This window comes from Pundamilia nyererei, unplaced genomic scaffold (assembly GCF_000239375.1).
Source record: "Pundamilia nyererei isolate P.nyererei 1_Seehausen unplaced genomic scaffold, PunNye1.0 scaffold00093, whole genome shotgun sequence".
Lineage (NCBI taxonomy): Eukaryota > Metazoa > Chordata > Actinopteri > Cichliformes > Cichlidae > Pundamilia > Pundamilia nyererei.
Window position 1 is genome coordinate 1,640,419 of NW_005187494.1, and position 12,998 is coordinate 1,653,416.

Consider the following 12,998-nt stretch of genomic DNA (forward strand, 5'->3'; position numbering starts at 1 on the left):
TCTTTGGTAAATACAAAGTCATAGCAAGTGGAGGATTTAGGGTTTTATCATAGTAAGGAGAGGGGAAGCGTGGGAAACTACTAGCCTGGAAACCTGGAAGCACAAAATCCTCCAAGCACATCTAAAGTGCACAGACTACACCTTCTTTGTCATATAGTTTGTTGAAATAAAACATTTGCGCTTCAGTAATAAAACTTGTAGTGTAGCTACACCCAAGATCCAAAATGTGTTTCAAAAAATGACTGGTAGTCTCTGTGTGTTAATTAGAGCTTTTCAGACTCAGATCTACATGCCTAAGATGCATGCAGTCAAAAATATGTGGCACAACCAGCAACGTGTGTGTGTGTGCTCGTTTAGCTTTGCTTTTATTCTACTAGCTTAAGCTACAGTCGCACTAGCAAAAACAGTGGTTGAAACCACAACGCGATCAAAATTATAGTGACCATGTGCAATCAACTTGTAATGGCCCTGCTTGAAGTGGTCAGGGATAGGGAACTGGTCTGTGATGACTCCCAGTCAGTTTCACTCTTCAAAGCAGCATTGGTGTATCGGAACAGCGATAAAATGGGGATAAATTGGCAATAAGGCGGTGACAGTCTGCTTCAATCAGTTTTTTAATTAACAGGGTCAAGTCGGCACTTACATGCAATCTGTTTACAGTTAACTGTGGTAAATCTCAAATCTGTTGCAACACTGCCGAGGTGGACTCAACAACGGTGGACTGAGCAGAATCTGATGATGTGAAGACTCCACCGACACACTCCATCGTATTAGGGAACAGCTTAATAAAGCTGTTCCCTAATACTTTAAGTGTCGTGCAGTCTTCATGTCATCAGATCTTTGTCTTCTCCATGCATCTTGGAAGTAGGTGAAGTTTTGCCAGAAACATTTGTTGCAGACTGAGCAGAATCCACACATCAGGCATGACTCTCAGTAACAACTTGGGCCTGATCCAAATGAGGCAGATGTATAAACTCATAAACAAACAGATGCTGTAAGTTAATTTCATTAATGACCAGCACTCTACCAGCAGCTCAGGGAGTGAATGTTGTACGCGCTGTAAGCGCAGGTTTTACTCATGTTTCTCTCTGTGACAAGAGTGAGGCTGAAGAATGAATGTTTATGATATAAGGGTGAAATCTTCTGTTAGAAATTGTTGGCGGCCATGTGAGGTCCTGAGAACTGAGACTCAGGTGGAGCGCGGGATTTATCCAGAGATAAGGTGCTTTATTACAAAGCTTTAATATGTTACGCATACATTTGCTGGTTATGCATCTGCTAGTGTCGCTCCTGTCACTGGCCGATGGAGCAGCCACACCCCTGAATGAAAAGCTCAACCCTAACCTCACCGCCGCATCACTCACATTTAGAGCAACTTAAAACACGTTACATGTTACGAGTGATTTTCACATATTTGTTAGGTCTAAAAGTCAGAAAGTCTGCTGCTGATTTCAGTAAATAGAACAAGATGCCTCCTTTCCTGTACAGGGTAAACAGAAACAAATCCCCCATCAAAGCAAACTGGTTTCTGAGGAATTTTCTCTGTAATATTTCGTAAACTGGCAGCATTTTGTGCTGTTGCATTTTGACATTGTTTCAAATTAAATGTTTAGGTTAAGGGGCAGTAGATAGGAGGTTTCATTCAGCTTTTAACTTTGAGTTTTTGAAGAGGAAACTGTGAGATTGGGAATATTAATATTAATTTAACGAACTTAGCACACTGTAACATTCTGACAATATTCTAACAGATCAATTAATAACTGAGTTCTTTCTGACATTTGTAATACCGCCTATCAAGTAAAGTAAGAGAAAGAAACACGAACGCTGCTGTGTGTGCGGGTCTCAGTGTGGAAAACTCCTCTGCTCAGTATAAAAAGGAAAACCAGATGTATCCTTGTTCCTGCCTCCTTCCAATGCTCCGTTAAGTTCAGCTCAGTTCTGCTCTATTTCAGTAAAATCCCAGCATTACTGCAGAGCGGGAATACGTGTGCCTCGGCTCTAAACACTCCGAGTCAGCACTGAGTAAAGAGTTTTGGAGCTGCGCCCGCAACTTTGAACCATCCAGCCGTGCCAATTACGTACTTGTTCTGATAACATCTCTGTCTTTTATTCCAAATAAATAACCACCGGTAACTCTCACACACATATCGGGGGCAAAATAAAGCCTTCTTTTCAGTGGTAAATTTAGCACAATTTACAGTAAATTTTCCACCACAAACCTCAGTAACTTAGGCTTGTGTGATTCCTTACTCTGTGTCCTCACTTGGAGAAATAAATGACTGAGCAGAGCAGCTTCTCACAGCCGCAGATTGACTCCGACTGAGTCAGTGAGTTGGCATTTTGTCTGCCATTTATAGAGTTGATGGCGATTAATTGCAGACCTTTGCCTGCATTTGATTGCAGTCGGAATGAGTCAGAGAGAGACAGGTTGTCTCCTTCCACACAACCTTGCATGCAATCGCCTTGTGACAAAACAATTGGTCAACCAGAGGACAAGGATGCTGCACGCATCTGATCAGTTTGTCAGTGCAGCTATTTCCAATCAGTCCCACATGATTGGAAGCATTTTATTTTATTGATGTTTATTTGTTTATTTGTATTATTTTTCATTTTGCTGACATGTTTTTCCTCTAGCGTGACTGGGGCCTTAGCTTAGCTGCAGAGAAGGTAGAAGTCATACGAGACAAAGAACATTTTTGTAGCAAAGTGAAACAGTGTTAAAAATAATGACAATGATCAACAGCAGCCATTGTTAGTGCTTTTTTTAATCTTTGATGGATTTTTTTATGCTTCATCCTCTTCATGATTAACTATATTGATCTCTGTTTAAGCCAAATCTGCATTTGATGGTCTACACACAGCTGACTTACAAGAACGTCTCTGTTAGCCTCTGAGTTGCTTGAATTCCTTTAATCCCTTATTTCTCAGCCAAAGAGCTTTGCAACAGACAACATCAGGACAAAAATCTTCTATTATTAGTTCACATCACAGTAAGAATGCACTTAAGCCTTTTCGGCACGTGGCCTTTATAACCACGTTTCTGTTACACGAGCTTAATTTTGCAATGTGCTCTGAACTGCACTGAACTAGAAGTCCCCACTTATCTGGGAGTATATTCAGAGTGACATTCTTACATTCATTTACTTAACCGATTAGCCAACTTATGGTGGCAGGGGTGTTTGAGTCAATCACAGCTGTCATAGGGTACACCCCAGACAGGTTGTTAGTCCATCACAGGACACGTCTACCCCAGAGGAAATCCATACAGCCACACAGACAGCATGTATAGTCAACACAGAAAGGCAGTAGAGCTGTCCACCGCAGCAGCGTGCTACTGCATGCAATCACTGACATGCACTGACTTCTTCTCAAGGTCCCCTCACGTGGTGTAAAACTGCACTTTGTCAATCCTCAGTACAGTCCAAAGAACATCCACCAATGGCCCCACAGATACATTTAGCCAAACCCAGCTATTTTTCTTTGGGTAATCAGTACAAAACTGAAGTGTAATAAGTTTTTATGTCCACTACAAAACATCCTGCTTATATGTCTACAAAAAAAAAAAGAAATCCAAATTTCAGATCCACGTATCAGCGTCGAAATTATGAAAGAAATATTTAAATTCTCACTTTGGGCAGTACTTCCGCACTGTTACAGCTTGTGTCAGTTACAGCCTGCTGAGGCAGTAGATGGTAGTGGGAGTGACGAGACGGTGTGCCAAGATGTTTATCACTGCTGTTGCAATGCTTTAAAGTATTTCTTTCTTCGCTGCCTAAGCTCTGGTGGTCTAGAATTTGATATAATTGACTTTAAACACAGAATAAGACGATTCGGCTCAAACCTCACTGAAAAAATAAATGCCCTTTTTGCATCGCCCTTTATTTATGTCACAGAAGGCAGGATTTTAGTAGCGCTAACTCTGTGATCTCACTGCTCTGGCCCTCTGCGCTCACCACTGAGGTTTTGGGCGCTTTGTGCGCTGCATTGTGGTGATTGGAAATAAATTGGATAAGTGATCTTCCTCGGGGCAGAAAAAAACCCCAGTTTGTGGCTGTGTGTAAGGTCCACAGCGGAAAGAGTTCAGTAGATGAAGAAACACTAACCAGCAGCTATCAGCAGACGGAGCAGCGCAGCTTTGATCCATCACCAGAGCCCCCGCTGAATCGTCTGGCCGAGCTTTGTGATGATGGAGAGTGAGATGCTGTTGTTGGGCCTCAGATTGCGGCACTCAGACTGTTCTCATGCCACTTCCTCCGAACAGTCTGGATAAATACATTATCACTTCTTTACCCCGTCTGCGGTAATATTTGGCAGGCTGGAGCTCCAGATTTGATTTGTTAATGTGCTTTTTTCAGGTTCTAACGTTCCAGCCAGGTGTAGTTAATGAAATCAAAGTATTTAACTACGCCAACACAGTCATAATGGATATTCCTGAAGGGTATCCTTGTTAGACGTGTTTTCGCTGGCAAATTGAGGGAAATTTTGCTAAACATTCCTTCGTTATTGTGGCTTCTCACTTCATTAAACCTTTGGCATGGTTTGATACAGCTTTACGGCCTCGCTCAGGTGTGATGTCGAGCGTGCTTGTTAAACCACAGACATCCGTATCTGAGGCTTTTTTGCTCATACAGAGTCCTTTCTGAAATATGATCGCGGGTAGATTTTATTTTTTTTAGTATATAACGAGTAGTCTTTGCTCAATTTGATTTAATTTCACAGAAATTTAAACACTTATCCTGTTAAACAGCCACACTATGCTTCATTTTTAACTGAAAGTGGCACAGGTGGTTTTCGTCTCCCTCTTCCACTGGTACTGTTTTCGTCTTATTATCCGTGTTTGCGCAGCCTCTAATATTCATCAGGACCCCCCTCTGCTGCGCATTTTTTCACACCGTCCCCCGAGAGGCCACAAACATGTCTGTTCGTGGAAAGTCTGACTCGCGTAGTCTGGAGCCAAAGGTACAGTATAGGCTGCAGGGTGCTGCTGAGGGAGATGGAGGTCTGCCACACTGCTATAAAACTTGCTGACTGGAGAGGTTTGCATGCTTCCCTTTAGCTCAGAATGAGTCTGGATGAGGTGGCGAAAGCCATACGTTATACTGCACAGTAGTGTGTCCAACACTTTTGTCAGTGGTGAGGTAACACGAGCAAAGCATTTGAGCCCGATGTGAGCCAGCGCATTATGAAATGCTTTTTATGGCGTGTTGTGGCTTGTTAGATGTCAGAAATGTACAATTGATGACCAGAGATTTAGGCTATCAGAGGAAAAATATTTTGGAATAAATCTGTGAGTCATACCTGACTCTGTTAAATCACTCAATTTTATACAGTAAAAGGCAGTTTTACAAATTTTATTATGTTTAGAAGGAATTGTTAGCTTTCTTTTTATTTGTTTGTGCTCTATTCACCGATATTCACATCTGCCATGTGTTACTCATTGCTCATTTACTGGTGCATCATTAAACTCAATAAAAAGCACACACAAAATATGTTGTAATGCAGTGGAAAAGTCCCAGGGTAAAGATTTATCTTAATTATGTAAAGTTTGGTGCAGCGGTTAATACTGTCGCCTGCAAAACTGCACCTTTCCTCGTCGTGTGGAGTGAGTGCCCTGGTGTCCTTCTGCAGTCCAGAAACAGTTTATTAGATTACCAGGTGATTCTATGCACTGAATACCTGCCTGAGGTGATGGAGACGAGTGAAAATAGATGTAGAGACTACTTTACGAATTTGGTAAGGCAGTTATAATTGAAGAGGCGGTCTTTACGGTCTAAAAAGTTGCTGGGAATCAGTGTGTGTGACAGAAGAAGCATTGAAGCTACAGTGTAAAAGACACTGGATTTACATATGTGTCCTTTTGATGAGCTTTTAGGTTAAAGCACTCTATGAATGCAGTCTTTTTGCTGCTGTAATTGCTTTTTCTCTCCTTTGCCTAAGTTATACTGAAAGATGAATCCAACCTTTTTTCTGTCTCGTGTGCAGAGACAAACTAACATTTATTGATCGGCACTAAATGCAAAGTGCAGCTGAGGTTTAGAGGAATGTTATTGGTTTTACAGATACTTGGATTTAGATACCAGAAAAACGAATCTTTGTGACTTTGTTGGATCACCATGTTATTAAAATTCACCCCGATAGCATCCATCTCCTCCTTCCTGAGACATTTTCACTAAAAAACAAAAATATCAACCTAACGGTGACAGTAGATAAAAAGTCAGGCCATCGCCGGAGTCTGTTAGACTCTTCCTACGAGGGCCATAACTGCCTGCAAGGAATCTACAGGCGATCTGTCCAAGAGCTCTTGAGATATTTCAGTCTGGACAGAGCGGCTCTGGCGTCCTCCGAGGCTGCTGCTGGCATGGCTAAAGACGATTCCACATTTGAACTAACAACATTTGGCGAAAATGTCGACAACCAAAATTTGACAAAGGATATAAATACAAGATCACGGTTTCCTCTCCCTTTCTGTAATTCTATTTTATTTAGACATAAAAAGTTTCCAGTAATCTATTGTTCAGACATTTTAAAATAATACCTGAGTTTAAAAGAAAAACTTGGCTGAATCTGTGGTGAACTACAGAACCGCTCTGTGGGACTGACTTGCAGTAACCCAGTAGGAGCCTCATAATGTGGGCCAAGAACATCTTGTGGCTTGTGGCCTGGATTTGACGTGGCAGTAAACTGGGGGAGGGTTCGTGGTGTTTTCTGCCCCCCAACTTTTTTTTTCTCATTGTATCAGCGCAACTCTCCAAGCCTGACGTATTCCCTTCGTTCAGCGAGGCTGCTGGATATCTCGCTGCCGGATCGCCTCGTCTGTAGCCTTGTATTACTACAGGCTGGTTCGTGTTGGCAGCTTCCAGCCTTTAATGAGGCAAACAGCGCTGTCCTGCTAATTGTTTGGGAGTTCCTTGGGGTTTCCTGGTTGGAGAGCCGGGCTATATCAGTCCAATCCAGCTGCTGTCAGCCACCATGGGAGAGGAAACCAGTTCCTGGATTACTTCATATCAAACCCCAACATCCACGCTCTACAGCAGATGTAACGCTTGATAAAGATTGCCTCAGTATCTTCCATTAAATCATATTCATATTGATGATTATCTTTGAGTTTGGGTTAGAGTTAGATGCATGAACATGCCGGTAAAAGTATTTATTATTTAAAATAAACTCCTGATCTTAATCAAAAGATTAAGTTGTTGTCATGTGAAAATTTGAAAAATGAAAACTTGAGTAATTCAGTGACGACTGAACCAAAGCAGCATCTGCTGATAATGAACATGTGATAAGACTGAAAGCCTCAAGGCAGCTACTGAACAGAGCTCGTGTTTATTTTAGAGCCTGCCCAATACTCCAAGTTGTGGCTGATGCTAGTGCCTATATTGATTTTTGGAACCCAAAAATGATCCATCAATATGTCAGCTGATATTCTTTTTAGACACTCGAGCCGGGCCTGCTGTTGTCAGTTAGTCAGAGCATGTTTTGGCATTTGTTAGGACCCAGACGCTCCTCCCCATAGCTCCTCCTTCAGCTGCTACAGGGAAAATCGAGGCCTTTCAAAGTCAGTTGGCAGACATAATCCGTCCATCGTGTCCTGGATTTGTCTTGGGCTTGTTTCCTAGTTGGAGAATCTCAAAACATCTCACCTAGAAGGCGTCCAAGATTCATTCTAATCAGATGCTTCAGATCAACATACTCTGTTAGAGAACAACCCCTCGTGAATGAATGAATGAATTAGTCACTCATTTCAGCTGCTCCTTAATCACTCCTGGTTTCTAGTCGTACACTATTCACAGTTTAAGTCCATAGGTGAGGGACGAACAATAGTAAAGGTGACCAAACCATCAGTTTGTGTCCCCCACCTTACAAAGAAATCCCCAAGATACTTGAAATCCTCCTTTCAATGCAGAGCAGAAAATTGGCCTTTTCCATCCGAGAAAACTTATTTCACAAGCTGCCGTGAGCTTCACTCGGTAACCCTGTCTGCCCTGTCTGCTGCAAATAACCCACAGTCAATGCACTGATGAGTATATGCCTATACTGCTACAGGCTATCTTTAATAGATCAAAATATCAAATATATTAACCACTATAATGCTTCAATTCAATTTCTTTGATTTCTTCCACGAAAATCTTGTTTAGCAACCTCCCTTTCCAGATTATGGCGTAAAAACAAATTTAGTTCCCTCAAAGTTTTGATCAAAACCACATATTTATGTCCTTTTGTGAAATAAAATAAGGGCAGATGTTACCATGCGTCTCTGTGTGTTTGTGGACTTGTTTGAAGCGTCTCTGTCGCTCAGCTCTCTTAAGCAAATCAATGTGACCCACATGACACAGATGTCACACTAGTGCTGGGCCTATTTTTAGAGCTTTGTTGTAAACACACTTAGAGATCGATAGATTGACTTTATTTTTTCTTTCAATTAGACCCTCCACATCAAATGTGACACCACAACGAAAAGTAGGCCATGGTAACAGGCACATAAACAGTACATGCCGTGGCCTCACTGAGGCAAACGATAAATTTTTACTGCCTGCCCTTCCTTTGTTTCATATCAGAATAAACTGAATTATGTCTTTTTTACTGTTTCAGTCTCATGTGAAAGCCATTGAGCCAGATGTGGCGCATGATGATGCGTAAGAAAAATATCTGCACGGCATAATTCATCCATGATTTGGATAGTTACCGGACAGGTGATGACATGATGTGGAGGCCTGACGATGTCTTGATGTCCTAAATTTACAGCCGGCGGCCTGGCTCGACGCGCGCGTTGAGAAGTCGGTGTAATAACGTGCCCCTGAGGCCTGAACTCGGCTGTTATATCCTTCCACCTCCAGATGCACAGAAGGTCAAAGCCAGATCAAATAGAGGAGAGGAGGTCAGTCGGTTCAGTCGGGCCAGGAGAGCACACATGGCGGTGGAGCGACAGACTGTAGGAGGGTGGAGATGAGGTTTGGGAGTTTATTTCTTCAGGTTCAAGTATGTCTTCTGGTAACACCGGTCTCACATTCGCATGAGTGGTGGCAGTACGCTGTCCTGGTGACGCACGTCAAAAGCATCTCGCCTTACCATATGCACACAAGAACAGACCGTTCTGATTCTACTGTTACAACAACAGAACCTGAAGCTAAATTCTGGAGAGTTTAGATTGCGTGCAGCCAAGTCAAGCCTCCTTCAAGACGATTTCATGACCTCAGCTGCAAGATGGAGTCCACTGCACAAGAAGTCACTGCCGGTTTGCACTGATGAATCATTAGAGGCTTTGCAACGAATTTCAAATGAAGCACGAATAAAAGTAGCCGATGATTAGCTGTAGGTTTATTTTCCAGTCTTTTTCCTACATTTGCTGAGGTGATCAACTTGTCAACGTTGTTTAAGCACCAAAACTGTGCTGCTGTTATTGCGCAATGTTCGGCTATGTCGTTGATTTAAATTGTTGCTGCCGCAGTCATAATTTTCACGATGCCAAGCAGGTCTGACAAATGGTTCAATTTTCAAGGATAAGTAGAAAATCCTTAAATTTGAAAAGTTGTAGTCAGCAATATTCTGAGTGAAGAAAAATGCCTTGATTTATTATTTGAACTTCAGCACGTCATCCTGACCACACGCCTAAATGCACTGAGTTGAGTTTCTGTTTGACTGGCTGATTAGTTATTTGTGTTAATGAGCAGCAGAACAGATGTTCTTAATAAAGTGTGTGTATTTTCATTTTTATGGATCCGCTAATTCATTAACTGGCAAATCATTTCAACCCCGTTCATCAGCATGCAGCTAAAACCTAAAAGGTTCCTTTGCAGCCTTCTGTTTAATGTCTGCAAGATGATTTTGGTACAAAAGTGAAAGATTGGATCAAATACCTTTGACCTAGAAGAAGAGGAAATGTGAAGATTTTACCTCTAATTTTACATTTTAATAATGCCGGGGAAGCTTGTCGACAGGAAGTGATTTAAAGCACCTGCTGCCTTGCCTCCTTGCCTTTCCCCGACTTTGTTTCTTATGAGGACACATTGCTGTGAATCTCAGCCTCATATTTGCATAATAGCTTCAGTGTGTCCATGTGTTTCTGTGCTACGAGCAGGAGTTACCGCTGCTGTACTGTAGATATCAAACATGCCAAACAGACCTCATTGTTCCTTTATTAATCGCAGTCCGTCAGCGAGCCAAGCACATTTACTTCATGTCTAGACGAGCGTAACGTATCTCTCTGTAATTGTAAACAGCTTCGGTGAGAATCTAGATGATTTTGGCGTTTTGGTACGAAAGTTTTGCATCCACACATTTAGGTGATTATGACACACTTTTATTATTTTGTTTTTCACCATGACAGCCTCCCACGCACACTGATTCCTTTTTGGTGGGTATGTGTGTATGCTGACATTGAGCAACACATGCAACCCATTATATTTTTGCGATAGGAAGTGTGGGGTATTTCTGGTAGGAAGTGTCCGTGCCAGTGCTGGGTCACTGAGGAAAGAGCTGCTCTGTTGCCTGCAATGAAAATAGATGTTTTTAAGAAGGAAAAAAAAAACATCTTCCATTGTGTGTGTGTGTGGGGGGGAGGCTGCTGCTCTGACCAGCCAGACAGAGGGAATTCCTCTCTCAGCCCTCTGGCTTGGTTTCTTCAGGCCAGATCCAGGGGTCTTCCCCTTCCCCTCTCACATTTCTCATCATTATGAAAGGGGAGCGGACGTGGGCTTAACCTAGATGCTGGGTTAAACCGTAAACAGCAGACTAATGAGGGAGAAACTGACTTCCAAGTAATAAATGTGTTTACATTCACAGTTTAAAGAACGGTAAAAATCAAGACAGACGAAAAACAACACAATCAATTATAGTAACCAAAAATGACTGATGTCGGCGCATTCATATGTACGTATAGGTTGTTCTTGTGTAGCAGCTACAGTCAGTCAGACTGTGTAGCTGCTCTTTGAACACGGCACACCATCTGTACACAGCTGATAAAAACAGATAAACAAGTGCACCTGGAGGCAGCAGGATGTTGCATCATCTCTCCTGATAAAAAATGCCTGGGGACCTCCAGTGTAAAGTGATTCTATCAGACTGACTCAGAGGAAATAACAGGTTCTGTATGGCTCAGAGGAGTTTTGCTCACACTGGCAGAAATAGCACCTTATAGATGTACTAACAAGTGTATAATAGCCTTGTGCAATGAGAAAAGCAAAGTTTTACTAAGCACATTTACTTTTTCTGGGCTCTCTAGTTATCCTTATAAGGGCATCATTTTTTAAAAATGCATGTATTTGATGAACCCAACAGCTAACAGGCAAAGTTAGACCAAGACTTTAAAAAACAAAAACTTTATTAAAACCTTCATTTTTTTTCATAAAGCTTATAGATAGAGCTGGAAGCTTTGCTCCTATAGGCTCAGACAGCTGGGGAGCTTCATGTTATACTCTGTGATGTACTGAGCATTTCTTCTCCTCCTTTCGCTCCCCAGGTGTTTATATGTCACTGCTGCATGTGTTTTTCCTGTCTCCCTATGCTCTTTATTTTCTTCCTAACAGAAAAAAACCTCCTGCAGACCCAGGCTCGGGGAGGTGCCCCTTTGAGCCTGGGAGGCGTCTCCTAGTGCTGCTTAAAGGAGATTGTCTGATTGTAGGGGGTTTTCTCCGTTACTGCGTAGCTTCTTACGTTGCAGCACCTTTAGGAAGCTGTTGGTGTGATTTGGCACTATATAAATAAATTTGAATTGAGATGAATGAAAACTCTGTGTGTGTTAGATGTTATAAAATGTCAGTGTTTGTTTTTGTGTGATTGCTGAAACTATTTCAGGCTCATCTTATGCAAACTTGCTGCAAGAATTAAATGAACATTAGAAATTCAAAAGTAATAATAAAAATGAGCCAAGAATTAATCCGTGTGTTTTAAAGACTTTATCAGGTTTTATCATGAATGTTTATCAGTTGACATTTTTGTGCTGAACTTTACTGCACCAACTGTTTTTCTTGGTTTTTATTTGCTGGTTAAATCAATGCACTATAGCCTCTTTGTTAGGTTCAGAATAATTCCCTTCAGGAGCAGTAACCCTGCCAAATTAACACTGTGTGCATAAAGGTGACACACTGCACACTTTGATGAAAACACTCCGAGACAAAACTGCGAAAAGAACTGAAAAGTGACCAAAAAAACCCCCATTGCATCAATGTTTCAAGTTCGGACTGAATAAGAAGCGAAAAAGAGACTTAGAACGGGCCTTTTTAGGTATTTTGGAGGAAACCTGAAATCCTGATCATCCTTTTCTCTCTTTTCCTTTTGCAGTAAACGAGATCATCAGGAACGACCTGTCGAGCATCTCCGTCCACAGCCACGCGTAATTTCCCGTCACCACCACCAGTGACAGGATTTTTTTTTTAAAAAGGGAAGCACCAAATGAATTTGACATTATGCTCCACATGTTTGGACTAAGGCATGCAGGAAGCAGCAAAAGGAAACGCAAGGAGAACAATTCTAAATGTATTGTCCAGATGATCAGGGTCCAACGTGTGCCTTGTTTTTCATATATAATAACCTATCCAAGGTATAGATTACATGACTGACATGTAAGTTAAGTATGTAGCAACCAAACCTGCCATTTCCAGCCTTTACAAGAAAGTGTGCTTTTAGAGGACCAAGATTTGCTTTGTTGTTGTTGTTTTCTTTGGGGTTTTTTGTTGTTTTGGGGTTTTTGTTTGTATGGCTGCGGTTTGTAAATGAGTCGGCGCCCATGAGTTGTGTCATTTGTATATAAATTTGGATGTGTAGTGCTCCAGTTTGCATATCTGGCTTTACAGAGAAACCATTTAAAAGACAAGTGCCTTTTTGACTGGAAGCAAAAAGACATGGCCTTGGCTTCACATATTCAACCTCAAAATTTCAAATTAAATATATTTTAGGGGCAACTTAACTTACATTTTCCTGAACAGTGGATACTGTGGGAAAAAGTGACAATTAAGGGATTATGGCGAATGCAAGAAGATAGAGTACATGCAGTGTAACTTGCA

The 12,998-nt window shown here is 41.6% G+C and overlaps 1 protein-coding gene across 3 annotated transcripts in view; it reads left to right on the forward strand.

Annotated features, from left to right (window-relative positions):
* The window catches only part of nfatc1 (nuclear factor of activated T cells 1), a 45,169-nt gene extending 32,444 nt beyond the window's left edge, over nucleotides 1-12,725 (forward strand). Inside the window, exons 10-11 of one of the 3 annotated variants that reach the window (XM_005739768.1) lie at nucleotides 8,590-8,633; nucleotides 8,743-8,754. In XM_005739768.1, the coding sequence (XP_005739825.1) occupies nucleotides 8,590-8,609 (20 nt within the window). In that variant the 3' untranslated portion in view covers nucleotides 8,610-8,633; nucleotides 8,743-8,754. Of the gene's footprint in view, nucleotides 1-8,589; nucleotides 9,609-12,276 lie in introns of those variants that run through there. The other 2 variants (XM_005739767.1, XM_005739766.1) reach the window with 2 other exon arrangements.
* The last annotated feature ends 273 nt before the right edge of the window (nucleotides 12,726-12,998 follow it).